Source organism: Magallana gigas, chromosome 3 (genome assembly GCF_963853765.1).
Source record: "Magallana gigas chromosome 3, xbMagGiga1.1, whole genome shotgun sequence".
NCBI lineage: Eukaryota > Metazoa > Mollusca > Bivalvia > Ostreida > Ostreidae > Magallana > Magallana gigas.
This window is the reverse complement of record NC_088855.1, coordinates 46,548,733-46,567,973: the sequence shown is the minus strand read 5'-3', so window position 1 is coordinate 46,567,973 and position 19,241 is coordinate 46,548,733. Positions and strand designations below refer to the sequence as shown.

The 19,241-nt window shown below is 33.9% G+C and overlaps 1 protein-coding gene across 3 annotated transcripts; it reads left to right on the top strand.

Annotated features, from left to right (window-relative positions):
- Window positions 1-843: 843 nt before the first annotated feature.
- Window positions 844-14,951, top strand: LOC105317636 (interferon regulatory factor 8). Of its 3 annotated transcripts, none has more exons than XM_011414342.4 (9): window positions 844-1,031; window positions 9,431-9,617; window positions 10,671-10,848; window positions 11,952-12,007; window positions 12,324-12,540; window positions 12,815-12,910; window positions 13,137-13,431; window positions 14,257-14,518; window positions 14,653-14,951. In XM_011414342.4, exons 1-9 carry the CDS (start codon window positions 1,006-1,008, stop codon window positions 14,761-14,763), a joined length of 1,428 nt encoding a protein of 475 aa, XP_011412644.2. In that variant the 5' UTR covers window positions 844-1,005; the 3' UTR covers window positions 14,764-14,951. The 3 variants fall into 3 exon arrangements, with proteins under 3 accessions (XP_011412644.2, XP_011412645.2, XP_011412646.2); XM_011414343.4 differs by lacking the exon at window positions 844-1,031 and adding an exon at window positions 4,981-5,118; XM_011414344.4 differs by lacking the exon at window positions 844-1,031 and adding an exon at window positions 5,160-5,287.
- Window positions 14,952-19,241: the final 4,290 nt, after the last annotated feature.

The following is a 19,241-nucleotide window of genomic DNA, read 5'->3' as shown; positions in this document are numbered from 1 at the left end:
TTGTGCGTCTTAAACTGCAAATTTTTACGACGTAAGAAACTGTCATTCATCAGAATTTTTCAGACCGGGAGCCTTAGACCTGCATCTAGGGTGTATTTACATTGAATTATTCATGTAGAATATTTTTAAGGACAATAAATTAAAATGAAAGTTGCGTGTTTGAAGGAACTTCATGTTCACAGTCATTATTGGGGACCATGGAGAGGAAATAAGGAATGTGATGCTTTATTTATTATGTTAAGGAGGCTGGATGGTCAACAAATTGACCAACAGATCTACGTAATAGTTTTAGTTAAGAATTGTTTAGCTAAAAACTATTACATGTATTAAGTAACGATAAAATCCATATATTTTACCTTTTAAATTTGTGTGTTTTCCTACATTTTTATATACAAATAGAATTCTTCTTCTTCTAGCGGAGATCACTACAGTCTAAAATATCTACGACCATCGAACCCTCTTAATGTAAAAGGTCTATAGTGGAGATATATCCAGAGTTTGGATAAATTTCATGTTCGTCAAATTGTAGCCTGTTCAGGTGAGCAATGTTGCCCATGAGCCTCTTGTATATTTTTTTTGGTCATTGCACGCATATCTCAAGCACGTGTACTGAAAAGCTCAGCTTTTGTATGAAATTTCCAAAAAATTCAATTACAAAACCAAGTGCGTGTGTTGTTTATTCTCACCATGTTCAACATTCATTGTCTAAACCTCGAAGTAATTAAGGAAATAATTCAAATTATCTCGGTATTTAATATATCGACTAATTCGGTGCGATTTTTGAATTTAAAAAAAAGTCAAATAAGGGGTATTTTAGAGAAATACTTCCTCCTTGTAGGAAGCATACTTCCTGTATGGCCTTTGTTAGCATTGCATGACAGTCATCATGCATCCAGGCGCCTCGTATCTCCAACACGATCCAACACTCAACTCCTAGCAGTCTTTGGACTACGTTCTTACAAAAGAGTTAGCCGTATCTTCTCGTAACTTTTACCCCTTGTCTACATGGCAACAGAAATTGATATTCGCAGGTAATTTTGATAAAGTTACGTAACATTAGTATCTCAGTTTTAGCATTGTACATTTAATGCATTATATTCTGCAGTGCATTCATGAATGTTAATATGATTAACTGCGTAGTATCTTTGTTCAGTGCATTCTATTTTTATTCCAACATATTTCAATGTTTCGTGGAAGTGCGGCAAGGTGTAACCTTGATGAAATCATATTACCGAGTCGAATTTCTTGGAAGAAAACTATTTAGTACTACATACTTGTACTTAATGTTTTTAAGAAATGCACGATCATTTTATTAACATATATTATATGACTGTTTACATTAAAATTGTTTGTTAAGGAAGACCAACGAAGGGGTTTATTTTTTCTTATTACTGTATGTCAACGAAAATAAAAGGCATACTTCAGAGCACCCTGGCATTTACAATGTACTACCAAACTTTCAATAGACTCAATAATGCTATAATAGTACGGGCAAGAAAACTGAAATATATGAAATAAAAAGATAATTTATATAAAAAAAATTACCCTTGCATAAGTTCAATATTTGAAATATATTGATACGAACTTGTGTATGCGAACCCAAATCATAAAATTGTCGGTTCACAAATTCTGAAGTAGCTGAACTATTCAAGATGATGTTTCAATACAACCAAAAATTCCGACATTTTTTTTTTGGGGGGGGGGGGGGGGTCTTTTCTTTTTTTTTTTTTTGGTTTGTTAAAAAAATCAAACTGAAAAAATTGCTTTTGTTAATTGCATAATGATATAAAACAGTAAATGAAAGAAAAATACAAAGAACATTTTTGCTAAATTTATCATTAATCTTTGTTCTTTCTAAAGATGTTGAGTCCTATAAATTGCAGAGTCATGTCATTAACTATAATAAATGCACGGCGTGGATTTAAGAGATTTCTAACGTTTTATTGGCGGATCCAGAGGGGGGTTCCGGGGGTCGGAACCCCCCCCCCCTTTCTCTGGGACATATGTATTTTTTCGAAAACTTGTAATGCCTATTTAAAGGCAATTTTTCCCATTTATACCATAAATACTTTAATTATCTTAAATAAATGCTTTTAAAATTGCTCATTTAAAGAATTTCTTATGCGGGTTATGCTATTTTTCTAGAATGCTAGCTATCTTCATACCTGAATCACAAACGAAGCTTTTTTTTCCCCAAAGAATCGGAAATTACGTTACAGAAATACCGTGTAAGGGGTTTATATGTAAACCATTATGTAAATGCACAACTTTTCACAACTTTCTTGAATATGATCTCATCTGTACTAGTGCCGGGTGATGTTGCGCACCAGTTACAGAGGTCACATCAAGTTCCCTGGGACGACTATTGCTTGTACCATTGTATAACACATGTACAATCTATTCAGCAGATAAAGTATCCCCATTTTTTGTCATATCCTATCATGTAGACCTTTATTTAAGAAGGCAATCAATAGAAATCAAAATCGATAAATAGCTCAGAATTTAAACATCAAAGACATAAATAATAATAATAATCGTAATAAGTCTGAATCATTTTTTTTGTTTTTTTGTTTTTAGTGTTTCTTTCTATTAAGCATAGACGCACGTTCTCATTGCTGGAGACTTGGTTTTTTTTCTAAGGCTAGAAATTGTGCAAATCTTCCTTACCTAACCCAAAACGCTTAATAAATGCAGTGCACTCTGATATTAAAATAGGTATGAAATGCATTAGATATTGACGAGATAACTGATAATTAAATTTACGCATGGAAAACGTTCAAAAGGCATTGTTTGTTGAAAAATAATGAATTTTGCACGTATTGATTATCATCAATTGGAACCCCCCCCCCCCTTTTCCAAATTGCTGGATCCGCCACTGCGTTTTGTTTACACCAACCATTAAATCAAACTAATTTTACATTCAAGAATAGTTTATCAGACATAGCTAAAATAATAAGATAGAACTACCTCTTAAACCAAATGTGCGTTAACGTTTTTAAAAACGATAAAATGCTTCCTTTGGTGATTCATGCGAGATATGAAGTTGGCGACATTGCAGAAAAAAACACATAACTCGCGTTAATTATAAGCATTTTATTGTTTATATATATTTACAGCTTTCTTTTAACAAATTAATAAATTGATTGTAAAAAGTAAGGTAAATTAACTGAATTACTGTTTAAGTACTGTACATTAGTATGTTAGCTAAAAGAAAGAGCCAAATCATCATGATTATTTCGTGCATTTCGGGATTTTTCTTAGGTCGCTACATATTATTTTTCGACTAATCGATGAATGGGGCGTCCGTGTAGATTTCAGTCCTGTCAATTTCCTGTCAGTTTCAGTCGCTGTAGGTTTCGACCAATCGATAAACGGGCGTGTAGAGTTCAGTTCACTAAAGTTTCCGAAAGAGATGGACGGAAGCATGCTCGGTAGATGTAAATATTTAGCTTTGAACAGTATTTCTCTGTTTTTATAGCACAGTCTGTGGAATTGTATCATGCCATCCAGCGTCGGAAACCCACGGTTGATTACGCGTCGTTCCACATCGCCCGGTGATGTAGAGAGGAACGACGCGTAATCAACCGTGGGTTTCCGACGATGATGTCATACCAGAAAATAAAATCTTATCTCTTACTGCAGGGCTTTTTTATTTATTTTTTTTTATTTTTGTCACACAACTTTTCAATGTTGAAGTGACTTCGTCACAATTTGAACTTCAAATTTTCATTTTAATTGTCTAGAATGGTCAATAAGGCTGTTTTAATGGTATGTCAAAATTTTAAAGTCAAATGTTGAATTGCAAGCGAGTTATAGAATCCTTAGTTTTGTTTTTCAAATCCTTTTCTTCCTTTAGAATCCTTTTCAAACATAGCTTGAACCTTGTTATTGTTTACTTATGTGTTGTATTAGACTAGGTTTCAATCTAATGTTTTGTCGTTGATAAAAAAAATAGTTTATGAAGACATTGAATCAGTTCATCTTGTTTGGCACAAGTTATTTTGTCAAAGAAATGGTAATTTCTTTACTTTACAATCTTTTGTAATTTAAACACAAATATATAGGACTCGAGCTGTGTTACATGCTCATTCCATTTTACTGCCTTTTAATAGTGTTCAGTTTATTAAGCACTATTTGTTGATTAAAATTATGTGAAAGAAACTGGTAGTTCATTCGGATATCAATTGATGAAAACGAGTTTCTGCCATAAAAAGATCAAAAATTGTATGCATCAAGAAATTGTTTGTTGACATCTAGAATTCTCTTTTGATGTAAAAGAAAAATAAGAATGTTATATTGGTCGATGATTTTTTTTTAATGTCAAAAAATACTGGTACTTCAAAATGATTCATATTATATTGACAATTAAAAGAGAGAGAGAGAGAGAGAGAGAGAGAGAGAGAGAGAGAGAGAGAGAGAGAGAGAGAGAGAGAGAGAGAGAGAGAGAGAGAGAGAGAGAGAGAGATGGTGGACCTAAAGGCTATGAGGATATAAAGATCTAAAAAGTACATGTATATACCCACCGATACGTAATTTATTTTGCATCGTCGCAACTTTCATATTAATTAACCCCCCAAAAATGTATCATTATTTTGTAAATGTGCCCATCATGGACTTTGCAAGTTCAGAGTCGAATAAATGGGCTATATTTTAAGCACCCTGAAATTGACCTACTTTTACCTGTAATTGCACTTAAAATGGAAAAACCGGCTCTTTTTTGCAAAGCAATGTACAATTAACATGATTAAACTATTTTTACCGTGCAAACTACTGCATGTATATATATAAGTATTATTATAAGTCTACTTCCAAAGAAAGATTTTGAGTACTGGAACTGCATGCCGAATTTTAAGAATTGACACCCAATTACACCCACTGCTCTATTTGCCAGTCATTCTATATCATTGTTAATACAAGTTGACAATGGCATTATCTACTGGGGTCAAACTGGTCTACCGGAAATTCCAATCCGTTATATCACTGACTACTATAATCCGAATGGGAATTCCTACTTTCGCTTTCGATGCATATTTCTGGAATAGTAAACATTAAAAATACAAGTATAAAGAAGACAATATTTACATGAGAGTATCTATTTATAAAGCAATCTACAGTCAGGTTAGTATGTTATATTATTTCAAGAACTATTAGCACATTTGAAATACTTAAGTTAGAACACCCTCTAATATAACATTTTACATTTTTGACGTGGATTTAGAGCGGTCTAATTAGAACAGAAACACCTACATAGCTGTAGTTTATTAATAGTCGTTCTCTATATACACAGGTAAGTTTGTATATTGGCCTTTTGATTTTTTTAGCACAATATAATGACACAAAGTTAGATCTTAAGAATTATAAATTAATATGCGATGAAAATCACAGAGCAATGGAAGCTAACGTTATTTTGTTAAATAACACAAAGGCCTATTTGTGTATGAAATGAGCAGCGTAATTATCAAAGCTGTACTATACAGGATTATAGAATGGAATGCTTTCTAAATCGTGTGGAACCCTAATTGATAATAGATCTATTAGGTCTATTGTACAAAGTGGAAATGCATGATAATAATTCAGGCATACATGTACAGTGTAGCTTGATAGTGAACTTCATTTCTGAACTCATGGAAATCAGCTGGATTAGTGGGGTCTTTATTTTGTACTTATACATAAAACTACTGGTTAATTGATTTTTTTCTCATTTAGAAATTAAAACCATTGTTTTTAATAATTTTGTGTACTTCAAGGGAATTAACTGGTACTCATGAGGTTAAATAAAGTTAAGTTTCAATGCATACATTTTTTTTTTCCCCTATTGCCACAAAAGAAGGAATTAAGGGGAGTGTATTGGAATGGAGAATTAATGATGGACCAGGCTGGGATTTGAACCCGGGCCAATTGAATATTTAGTCAAGTTCTCTTATGAGCTATCTTGCTCTGGCAAATAAACAAGTCAAATTGTCACATTCCTTCCCCCTTATTGATCTTTGCCAGAAGATCAATATTTGAGGTCCTTTCCCCTGACAGGAGTTAACTTGTCAGTTCCAGGGACCAGCATGGCACCATATCATGATATGTAATGGGATGGGCCCTTTGAATCTCTAGTCATGTGCTCTATGAACTTAGCGATCTTTGGCTAGCAATGGCAGTAATTGAACTGATCTGACCTTATCACAATGCTCATGGTTTTGGAGGGTAACATTCAATGAGAAGCATTTTACTAGCATTGAAATTTTCTCTGTGTATTATTTTTAGTTAGTCATTATTTATGAAATACTGACTTTGAATATCTTTGTTATGACTATTGCTATAGTGAAGATATATCCTGAATTAAACAATACATGTATTATATACATGTATCTGAAAAGAATAGGTTCTACATGTAGTTTGCCGAAATCTGCTTCAGTTTATAATTTGTTTTATTACTCTGAGCGTTAGCAGTTACACTTGGCAGTTGGGTAATACTATATAAATAGTGCCTGTTTGGGAGGGTAACAGTTGAAATTGACACCCTGAGGAAACCATTGTCTTTCGCGTCGGTTGACAATGGTTTTCGAGGGGTGTCAATTTCAACTGTTATCCTCCCAAACAGGCATTATTTATTTTATTATACTGAATGTCTTACTTTTATAGATTTTTTACTGCTTTTATATAGAAATGACATGAATTCCACAGTGAACCGTATGTGCATAATTTACGCGCATGTAACAATTTGTTGTGTTACCCGTTGCTAAGTGTGTTGCTAACACTGAGGGTAATATCAACTGCGTCTAAACCAATCAGATTTCAGTATTTAACATGAAAGTATAATAATACATAAATAGTGCCTGTTTTGGAGGGTAACAGTTTGAAATGACACCAGTCGAGGGTAATAGAACTGATTATAAATTGCATCTAAACCAATCAGATTTCAGTATTTAACATGAAAGAAAAATAAAACGAATTGTTACATGCGCATAAATTTTGCGCATACACTTTGTCGTAGAATTCATATGATTCCTTTATAAAAGCAGTAAATTTTTCTTTAAAATTAAGACATTTATTATAATAAAAAAAAAATATTGCCTGTTTGGGAGGATAGCCTTTGAAATTGACAACCATTGTCAACCGACGCAAAGCGAAGGTTGACAATGGTTATTGAGGTGTTACCCTTCCAAGCATGCACTATATATATAATGTTGTCAGTGCAGTCCCTGAAATATATATATTGAACTTAATTTTAAAGACATACTGGAGGTAAAACTCACAAAGTTTAGATGTAATTGATAAATAATTAATCTCCTTTTAACCACTGACTTAAAGTTAGTGAGAATTATGACCATTCTATATTAGACTACTGCACATTTTGTCTAACACAGTAAAAAGCAGAACATGATTTGAACAAATATTTCCCAGATTCAAGAGTTGTCCAACTTTGCTTAGGAGCAGGCAATTCAACTCCTGAACCAAATTCTATATTTGTTGTCATATATATTAATAAAGGAGAAGAAATTTAGTTACTCAGTTTCCAATCTTATATAATATTGATTGTCATGTTAAAGTATGGATAAAGGAGAGGAAACCTGTACTGTGAATATGACAAAGCCTTCCTTGTCAAATACTGGCATGAGGAAAAAGATTGAGCTGTTACTATCTCTATGTGGTTAGTGTTGGCACTCATGTACAGATAATAATGCATGCAAAGTGCAGTAATTAAAAACTTTAAGTGAAATTATGATTATAGTAACTCTAGAGTAATATGTTACTTTGTTGTTAATTAGCACATCTAGTTCTCAGAAAAAAGGTTTGACAATGAATGATTCATCCACATAATTTTTTTTTAAAGGGCATGGTCATAATATGCAAGAGAGATACTTAGCGAGGTCACATTTATTTTGTGAACAAGGCTCATGCCATGCTTGTTTACATAGTTTGTATTTTTAGCTCACCGAGCTGAAAGCTTAAGTGAGCTATTCTGATCACATTTTGTCTGTCGTCCGTCTGTCCGTCTGTCTGTAAACTTTTTACACTTTCAACATCTTCTCAAGAACCACTGGGCCAATTTTAACCAACTTTGGCACAAAGCATCCTTAGCCTAAGGGGATTCAAAGTTGTGAAAATTAAGGACCACGCCTTTTTGCAAAGGGAGATAATTAGGAATTTATGAAAATTTTCGAGAAATTTTCAAAAATCTTCTTATCATGAACCATAAGACCAGGAAAGCTGAAACTTATGTGAAAGCATCCTCAGGTAGTGTAAATTCAAATTTGTGAAAATCATGACCCCCGGGGGTAGGGTGGGGCCACAATGGGAGGTCGAAGTTTAACATAGGAATATATAGAGTAAATCTTTAAAAAACTTCTTCTCAGAAACTTATCAGCCAGGAAAGCTGAAACTTGTGTGGAAGCATCCTCAGGTAATTTAGATTCAAATTTGTGAAAATCATGACCCCCAGGGGTAGGGTGGGGCCACAATGGGGGATTGAAGTTTAACATAGGAATATATAGAGTAAATTTTTAAAAATCTTCTTCTCAGACACTAATCAGCCAGGAAAGCTGAAACTTGTGTGGAGGGTAGTGTAGATACAAAGTTGTGAAAATCATGACCCCTGGGGGTAGGGTGGGGCCACAATGGGGGGTCGAAGTTTAACACATGAATCCATGTATATAGAGTAAATTTTTAAAAATCTTCTTCTCAGAAACTAATCAGCCAGGAAAGCTGAAACTTGTGTGGGAGCCTCCTCCGGTAGTGTAGATACAAAGTTGTGAAAATCATGACCCCGGGTGTAGGATGGGGCCACAATGGGGGGTTGAAATTAAACATAGGAATATATAGAGTAGATCTTTAAAAATCTTCTTCTCAGAAACTAATCAGCCAGATGATTCTTTATAATTGTGAAGACTTTGGCCCCAGGACAATTCTTTGGCTTTACAAGAAGGTTCAGAGTTTGATGTAGGTTTATATCCCATATATAAACTATTGTTAAGGATCTTTTTGAGAACTGCAATACTCAACATATGATATGACTATAAAATCATCCTGTTAGAAAAGGGACTAATGATTATAAACATAAGAATATCCAGGGGAAAAATGGATTTTATTTATACAGGATCTACATGTATTATTGTACATTGTCCAGATAGTTTGTATTAATTATGACTCCATTAAGCTTATTTTATTATACCTATTGTTCCTCAGGTGAGCGATGTGGCCCATGGGCCTCTTGTTGTAAAACATTTTAGCTGAAACCATGACCATGCCCCTTTAACCGTTGGTAAAATTCAGTTTGCAAACACTTTTGTCTCACTTTGAGTTATGTCATAATTTTTTAGCATTAAATGATGACAGGTAAAAATATACAGGAGTTTAGGTTTCGGTATCATGGATTAAAGTTCCAGCATGCATGCACATTGCATGTTAAAATATAAATCATTTTCCTTTACTATTTCAGATTTTTAGAGGTCACCATGGACAGTGGTCAGACACGACAGAGAATGAGGCCGTGGCTCGAGTCCAAAGTGGAGTCTGGACAAATTCCGGGTCTGGCCTGGATAGACCGGGAAAAAAAGATCTTCAGGGTTCCCTGGAAACACGGGGGCAAGCATGACTGGAATGAGGCAGACTCCACAATATTCAAGGTGATTAAACAGGGTTTAGAATGAACAGGGTTTAGATGTAGGGAACTGGAATGTTGCACCAGAAACTTTTCAAGGTGGAAGGATGCTTCTCTAACGATGTTTATTGTCATCTTTTGGTAAAAGTTTTCTGATTATCAGAAAAAATTAAATACTAGATCATTAACATAGAAGCAGTTTGTTACTTTCAAAATGAAACAATCTGCATAATGAAAAAAAAAAATTAAACAATATTCTGTGAGCCATGGAATCTTAAAATGCATGATATTGACAATGAATCATAAATTGTCATAATATACATCTATTACGTAATTGGACCTTGTTATCACAGTGTGAGACCAAAACTAAAACTTGCTTGTTAAAATTATCAGCATGAAAAGTGAATAATTGAAATTCATGTATAGAGTTAATTGAAATATATTTTCAATATGGTAAAGAAATATTAAGCTGCAACACTTGATTTCATTATCCCTTTATATGATTGTGATGCTTTATGAGTCTACATGTGGGCTACCGGCACACTTGGACACAAATGACAACTAGTCAACCAATACACAACATATCAGAGGTTCAGCAAAATACTAGAAATGTAATGACATAAATGTAATGACATTTCCAGGGTAATAAGGTTGAGGCCTATGTATATACGTACCAACTCATGCAAAATAATGAGGCCTCTCTTTGTTTTTGAAAAAAAAAGTATCATATGTTAACAAATTTTGATTCAGTTAGTAGTTAATTATTTTTAGTGTAAGTTTAAATTGCATAATGAAATGATTGATGCATGTTAAAATAAACATGCATCTTTCACAGTAAGTGTGTATGTTTTACTCTCTGATATTCAGAAGTAAGACAATTAACTTCAAAACAAAATTGATCACCTTTTGAAAGTATACACATATAAAATTTTTCATTCACATGGACCTTCTAAACCTAGCTGCATTCTACCTATTCTGTTTTGTATTCAGTTGATTGCATACATGTACATGTACTGATATTACTCTACTGAACTATAATTGCTTCTTACTGTAATGGCTGATCACTTGACTCTTTCAGGAATGGGCCATACACACGGGCCGTTATAGAGAGGGGGTGGACCATGCAGACTGGCCCACCTGGAAAACACGATTCCGCTGTGCCCTCAATAAACTCCCTGATATCCAGGAAATGAAGGATCACAATCAGCTGGATGGAAGTGATCCCTACAGGGCCTATAAGTTCCTCAATAAAGAAGGTATAATGCTACTACAGAGTCTCATAGTAATACACAGTCCCTTATTACTACACAGCCCCTAAAAAAAAACTACCCAGCTCCTTGGCACTACAAAGTCTCTTAGCACTACACAGCTATTTAGCACCACACAACCCCTTATTACTACACAACCCCTTAGTACTACACAGACCCTTAGTACTACACAACCCCTTAGTACCACACAGACCCTTAGTATAAACCAGCTCCTTAGCACTATACAACCCCTAAGGTCTACACAGTCCCTAAGTACTACACAGCCTTTACTACTACACAGCCCCTTAGCACTACACAGCCCTTAAGTACTTCATAGCATCATAACACAACACAGTCCCTTAGTACTACACATTGTCTTAGTACTACACATCGTCTCAGTACTACAGAGCCTCTTAGCACTGCACAGCCCTTTAGCACTACATAGCACCTTAGCACTACACAATCCTTTAGTACTATACAAACTCTTTGTACTAACCAGCTTTATAGCACTACACAACCCCTTAGTACTATACAGCTTCTTAATACTAACCAGCTCCCTAGCACTACATAGCCCCTTAGCACTAAACAGCCCCTTCGTATTTCACAACCAATAAGTACTATACACTTCTTAGTACTAACCGGCCTCTTAGTACTACACAGCCTATTAGTACTACACAGCCCATTAGCATTACACAGCCTTATAGCACTACACATTCCTAAACAAAACTACACAGCCCCTTAGCACTACATAGCCCCATAGAACTTCACAGTCTCTAACCAAAACTACACAGCCCCATAGCACTACACAGCTATTTAGCACAACACAGCCCCATTGCACTTCACAGCCCTTAAACAAAACTACACAACCCATTGGCACTACACTGCCCCTTACTGCTACACAGCCCCTTAGTAATTGATAAAGATCACTGATTCAGAATGGTATTTTCATCAAATTCTGTTTTTAATTGAAACCAATAGAGAGCATTGAAGGAGGTATTTATCTTTAGATAATAGCATCATAAAAGTGCCTACACTTTTTTCTATGGAAAAGGTACAGCAAATGAGTTGGGTTTTTTGGTCCTGTGTTTAAATATGAAATTTTAATATTACAGAACTTACTGAGATGAAATCCAATAACAAAGAATACCGGGAGGTTTGCACTTTAAATGTAAGTTTACTTATTTCTTTAGAACCTGTTAGAAAATGTATAGAATTTTTCAGCAACATTCCATATTAAAAGATATTGTATTATATCAAGGTTGTTTTAGTATTTGGCAGAAATTGACTTTTCAACATATAAGTTAGACTGATTTGATTTAGCTCATTTCTGAGTCTATATATCAACATATTTATGCTTGCATTTGATGATGTATTTTAATTAGTGGAAGCCAAGTTTCACCAAAAATGCCTAAAAGAAAACATGGCCAAGTGTAATATGTTGACTGTATTTGATATATAAATCCAGTTTTCTTATTTTTCTGTAGAAGGCTTCAAGTCCCAAGGAAATAACCTCATCTGATGTTATTGTACTCTCGGAGGTGAAACCTGTGTCTGAAATGCCAAACTTTCCATCTGATCTAGAGGATTTGATGTTGGAACCAATAAAGTCTGATCCAAATCTTGCACCAATGATTCAGTCAGAATTAATCCCAACTCCAGCAGATAACATAAAGGAAGAACAAGGGGATGAGGATATGAAAGGTAATTATCCGACGATTTCTCTGCTTGATGGACCTCACTAAATAAGAGAAATGAAATCAACAATCAATGGAAACTCAAAAGTATGTTTGTAGTTCTCTGCTGAATTTTATAGAAATACTGTGGAATCATTCAGTATTTGTGGTGGCTCAATTTTCAAGGACTTCATGGGTACTCTTTACCCATAAATGAACATTCCCAACAATTTACCGGTACCAATTACAGGTAATGCTTTCAGAAACTGTGGTTTTATTTATGGACTATTTATATTTTATAGATCTGTGTGAGGAGTATACCCAGATGACAACCCGGGGCCCTACACTTCCCGCCTTGATATCCCCACAGACCACGCCATTCTTGCAGGACCCTCCAGGTTAGTACTCCCTGAACAAAAGTTGGGGTCTCTTAATTGCCACAATTTAGTGCAACTTGCTTCCATGATTTTAGTTATATTTTCAAACCCTTTTGAAAAGAACCTTTATGTAACTTACCGAAATATAAGTACATGCAGGTAACATGAAATCTTGAAGCTTGTAAGATACAAGTACTTTTAATTAGGAAAGTTTTTACATTAATCATATTCTTGTCTATATGTTTAGACCATGAAATGGAGATAATACTTCGATATTGCCAACAACAAGTTTGTAATTACGGGGTCTGCAGTCCGTATGGATGTCGGCTTTTCTATGATCCGGAGAGGAATGACCAGTTTGTAGATGGTGCCATCAAACAGGAACTCTTTGGACCAGAGCTGTTTGAACAGTTACAGTTCCCCACCTGTGAAACAAGCAACCCTGGCCAGAGGGAGCACACTTCCCAACTTTTGGTGGCGTTAGACAGGGGGCTGCTTTTGGAGTGCCATGAGGGTGTTATTTATGCAACTCGAAAATCCAGGTTTGTGTAATTTTGCTGCATTTAGTTTTATTTAGGGCATTGAACGTTTTTTGGATGATATACTCTGTCCCAAGTTTCTGCTTCCACCACTTTTTGCTTACTGGTAATATTTCAGTAATTATTAATATCCTTGTACCAAACTACATTCATCCACTGGAATGAAAAAAGTCCATTTATTGTGTTTCGAAATACCCCCTCTACTGCTTCATGTTTAAATACAAAACCAGAATTAGGAAGTCTATGGGCCTTTGCATTGCAAACGACATGAAAAGTACCCTGATAAAAATGTTGAAAAATTGTGCAACATGTCCCAAGTACATGTATATTTTTGTATTACTAAATGGAGAAAAGATGTAAACATTTCCCATTATAAATTTCAATAAGAAATTTGATTTAATTTTTGTGAATTTCTTTGGGTAAAAATAGATGAATTGTCAATGAAGTAATCTTGGATGACCCCCCCCCCCCCTCCCAGTTATTGATTTCAGTTGTACTTCTTTGACAGGTATGTGTATTTTTGTTAAAATTCATCAAAAAGTGAAGGAAACTGTAACCTGGGACAGACTATAGTAGCTCATTTATCATTTTGATAAAAATCTCAGTCATGTAGATTTAGATATCTTTGCTGGTAAATCAACAGGTAAAGATGAAATATATCTGTATAGGTCATGTATGACATTTACATGTATTAATTTACAATTTATAGACATGAAGATAACTTGATAGACCTACCAATACATATAGTATTGACTGCTGTTTATTTAGTAGTACATGTACTGATCTTTTCATTAGCTAATATACATTAATAGTTTTATTTTTTTACAGATGTGTTATTTTTATCTCATCTCCCTGTATTAACAATGGTGAACCTTTTAAGTTGGAGCGGAATACAAAAACGGCAGTCTATGATTTCCTCCAATACTTTGAAACGGCGCTACAACAATATTTGACTGGGGCTGCCAAGAAGCCTCTGGCCCACTTTCTCGTGGGATTTGGACAAAAACTGACATCTAACAATATTGACCTCAGCGGCCTGCTTATATCAGCTCAGGTGTTCCATAGCAGAGCCAAACATCGCCTGAATCAGGTACAATGGATGATTCTAAGGACATGCAGTGTATATGTTGTAAATTAGATTACAAAAACTTACAAATATGAATTCTTGCATAATCTTTGTCAAAATTTGATATCAAAAAGTTGATTATATTTTTCTCTTTTCAGGTTGCTTGTACGAGCCCCTTGTCATCCTCAATCAAAATCTCCTTGCCGGATGATTATGACAGGCTTCTACATTTTGTCAAAGACAGATGCCATGGACAAATGGAAACCTGATCATAACGCCCAGAGTGTGGATCCCTTGTTTCATCATCTTTGGTTGTTTTCATTGGTTGTTTTGGTTATTACATTAGACATTTTATTTTGATTTTGATTAGTGCTAATTTACTTTTATATTAAGAACAGTGACACCCATTAATTGTGTTTTGTGGGACATTGATATTACCTATTTCAGTCTGATAAAAATATGTAACCATCAATGGTTATGATTTTTTTTTTCATTCTAATGTTGATTTCAAAGTTGGTCTATCAGATGGTCTAAACATTTGTTGAGATTTATTGTTTCATAATGGTGACATACCGGTAAGTGTTTTCCTAAATACATAAGAGACCAAGTCAAGTACTTTTAAAAGTGAAACCAAATTAGTTACTTAAGTTACTTACAAAACAATATTTCTTTATAGTGAACTTACTCATTAGGAAAAGCTTTTCAGTACATACATGCAAGAAAATTGATTGCTAGAATCATGATGATTAGATACTACATTCTGTAGATTCCTTATTTTACACGAGCACTTAATTCTGCGATTCAACGGTTTTCCATCAAATTGCGAGAACAAAAAATCGTGAATGCCAAATTCTAATCATAGTTTCATATAGTTTACATATGTCTGAAAAATGAAAGTGAGATTTTAAAATTCGCGAGATGTGCCTCTTGCGATTTTACGCAGATATTAATTCCTTGCATTTAATGAGGAATCTACAGTAGTTACTTATAATGGTTGGTTTATGTAACATATTAACAGTCAGGTGTAAATAAACATGTTATTTTTAAATTGAATTGATGATATCTTTAATTAAGCTATTTTGATTTGTTGAAATAAATGTGTGTATATTCACATGTATTCAGTCTTCCTACTCTAAGCACTTGCTGTAATAGCCTTTGTTTTGTGATCTGGTGTTAAAAGAGTTTGAAGGAACCCATTCAACTATATAATAACTAGCAATGCTGCATTGTTTTCCGCAATATTAATTTTTGTTATGTGTTTTTATTGGTTTTAATGGTTATTGTTTTTGAATCATGATATTCATATTATGAAATGCAGTGTTGCAGAATGATTACCCCCGATACATTATAATGCATTTTACAACATAATGAAAATATGAATATTATGTATGTAATCTTTAACAATATGATTTGAATTTGTATATATTGTAAAAAAAAAAAATGATCATTATATGCAAGTATGTAGCATGAACTTTAAATTTATTCAAATTGTAGCATCATTTCATGTTTACCGCTACTGTAATTTATATTTTTTAAAATCTATAATGTTTGGTCATGCTACTACCAAAAAACATTATTTTCATCGATAATGCAAATAATATCTTAAAGGCTAGACATGATTAATTGAATATTCTAATCTAAAATGTAAGGAATAATTTTAAATATTCATCAAAATTGCTTGCATAAAAATAACATTTGTAAAATTTATGAAAATATTACAAAAAAAAATAAAAAATAAATAAATAGTTTTGTTTTCAATTTTTCTCCTTTTTTTGTCACAACATTTTAGAAGATGAGTTTTGGGAAACCAACAAATAAATGAACTGAATCAGGTACATGTAAGTTGTAAAAAGGATAGAAAAAGGGAGCATATATTCATATAATTTTGACATCAATTATTTCATTAAATGGGTGCAGATACTTGAATAGAACTACTATGCTTAACATGTTAATTATAGTCAAATATCACACAGTCCTAAAAATAACCGTTCATAGTCACATTTCACACAACTAATATACAACAGCATGTCCGTAGTCAAATGTCACACAATTTAAATTATAAAACAAGTCAACAGTCACATATCACACATTACAGTTATACAACATGTCAAAAGCCACATATCACACAGTCTAGATTATACAACATGTCAACAGTCACATATTTCATAGTCCAGATTATACAACATATCGTCAGTCACATATATACGGTCCAAATTATACAACACGTCAACAGTATACAGTTGTTGACTGGGGTCGAGGGCAACAGTTGATCTGTCGGACCGGCTCGCAAACTGTTGCCCAAGGCCGAAGACCGCGGCCAACAGTTTGCGAGCCAGTCCGACAGATCAACTGTTGCCCGAGACACAGTCAACAACTGTTTTGTTATACCCCTTCTAATCAATAACACGTTTTCCCGGAATGTGACGTCACCGGTCAACAGTCTTTTTTAACAGTCGCTTTTAACAGTTCTAATCTAACAGTTCCAGTCCAACAGTCAAAATGCTGGACTTTTTTTCGTATAGAGTTATATAGTAACTGTTTTACAGGGGTATAACAATGACATTTAACACAGTACAGATTATACAACAACTCAACAGTCAAATATTACACAGTCCAGATTAAACAACATGTTAACAGTCACATGTCACACAGTCCAGATATTACATCATTCAACAGTCATATTTATCACAATACAGATTATACAACATGTCAACAGTCAAATATTACACAGTCCAGATTAAACAACATGTTAACAGTCACATGTCACACAGTCCAGATATTACATCATGTCAACAGTCATATTTAACACAGTCCAAATTAAACAACATTATCAACAGTCACATATCACACACTACAGAATATACAACTTGTCAACAGCCACATATCACACATTACAATTATACAACATGTCAACAGTCATATGCACACAGTACAAATTATAAAACAAGTCAACAGTCACATATCACACATTACAATTATACAACATGTCAAAAGTCACATGTCACACAGTACAAATTATACAACATGTCAAACAGTCACATATCACACAGTAAAGATTATACTTAAGTATTGAATCCTTATTTTTTGAAAGATATAGTCTCATAACTGCAACGGTGTGTGCATACAAATTGAATAACGCGCGTTAGCGTGTTATGAAAATTTGTTTGCACACACCGTTGCAGTTATGAGACTATATCTTTCAAAAAATAAGGATTTAATGCTTATATTTACATTTTTTTACCTTATTGCCTTGTACGCAAATGCGAAATATACCTCAAAATTACTGTATTATCCTATGGGTAAGTTCAAATTAATGGAAGAGCCACAGTAACAGCCACAAGCGTGACCTTTGATTTTTGCTTGTGACGTTGTATTTTTTAGCGTTCAACGTTTGTGACGTCACAATTAAAACTCGTGATTTAACCTTTTAGTACCCTGTCTGTGTTATGGTGCTATATCTGCAGTAGCTTTACATGCAAAATATATGTGGAATGTAAATATAACATATTGACAGTCATATTTAACACAGTACAGATTATAAAACATGTCAAAAGTCACATATCACACTCTACAGATTATACAACAAGTTAACAGTCACATATCATACAGTACAATTATACAACAGTCACATATCACACAGTACAGATTATAAAACATGTCAACAGTCACATATCACACTCCACAGACTTTACAACAAGTTAATAGTCATATATCATACAGTACAATTATACAACAGTCACATATTACACTTTACAATTATACAACATGTCAACAGTCACATATCAGACATGTTTATGCCTCCTGTCAAATTGTCTCTATATAGATCTATACACTACTAATCTATTTTCGCATAGTATACAAAGGATTTATATAGCGTAAACTTACTATGCCGATAAAGAACACGGCAAATGTTTTTATTGATGAAAATCTTACAAGCGTCGACTGCGGGTTCCGAACTCACGACTTCAAAATCATTACACCCAAGAGCCCAATGCGCTACTGTTACGCCACAGCAGTCGATGACATAAGAGACGGTTCTCCGTAGATCTTATACATACAATTGATATCAATTATAAGCAATTAAATTCATAAATTTTTCCAAAATCTCCTAATTATTGACGGGATTTTTAAATTTATATATCTAGTAAATTTTTTAACAAATTGATTAATCATTTTGCACAGAAATTGTACATGAGAATCATGAAAACGCGTTATAAAAAAAAAAAGCATATACAAACTTTTATAGACAAACATTCAATGAGATTTCGTCTGCTAATCAACTCGAATTTTCTCGGTAAGGTCAATCGTGTCTCATTTCTAAGAAATGATTTTTTTTTTGCGAGTGTACAGCAACTTGTTAATAAGATAATCAATCAAATAAATTTATTAATATGAAAGAGCAAACGTTTGCTTTTCCGATGATTATTTTTAGGGACTACACAACACTCAAACGTCACAGCTACTTATAGCGAAGCACATCAGTAGGCTATACAACAGTCAGCATAATAATAACAATAGTGTTGTGTTGTGCATGTACTATGCCTAAATGGTAGTCAGGGTTAGATGCACAGTGCACGAGCCGTGCACTATATATCGAACCCTGACTACTATTTAGGCATAGTACATGCACAACACAACACTATTTCTAGTATATAAGTACTATATTTCACAACATGTCAACAGTCACATATCTCACATACATCTACAATACTCTGTACCGAGTTTTTGCATTCACCTCTTTTCCCTT

What these genes read in the sequence shown, in the direction of transcription:
- LOC105317636 (XM_011414342.4), top strand. Translation starts at nt 1,006, where the DNA reads ATGGCAACAGAAATTGATATTCGCAG. An exon ending in GGGAGGTTTGCACTTTAAAT is followed by an intron (nt 12,008 to 12,323) that starts GTAAGTTTACTT and finishes ATTTTTCTGTAG; the next exon opens with AAGGCTTCAAGTCCCAAGGA. An exon ending in AGGGGATGAGGATATGAAAG is followed by an intron (nt 12,541 to 12,814) that starts GTAATTATCCGA and finishes TATATTTTATAG; the next exon opens with ATCTGTGTGAGGAGTATACC.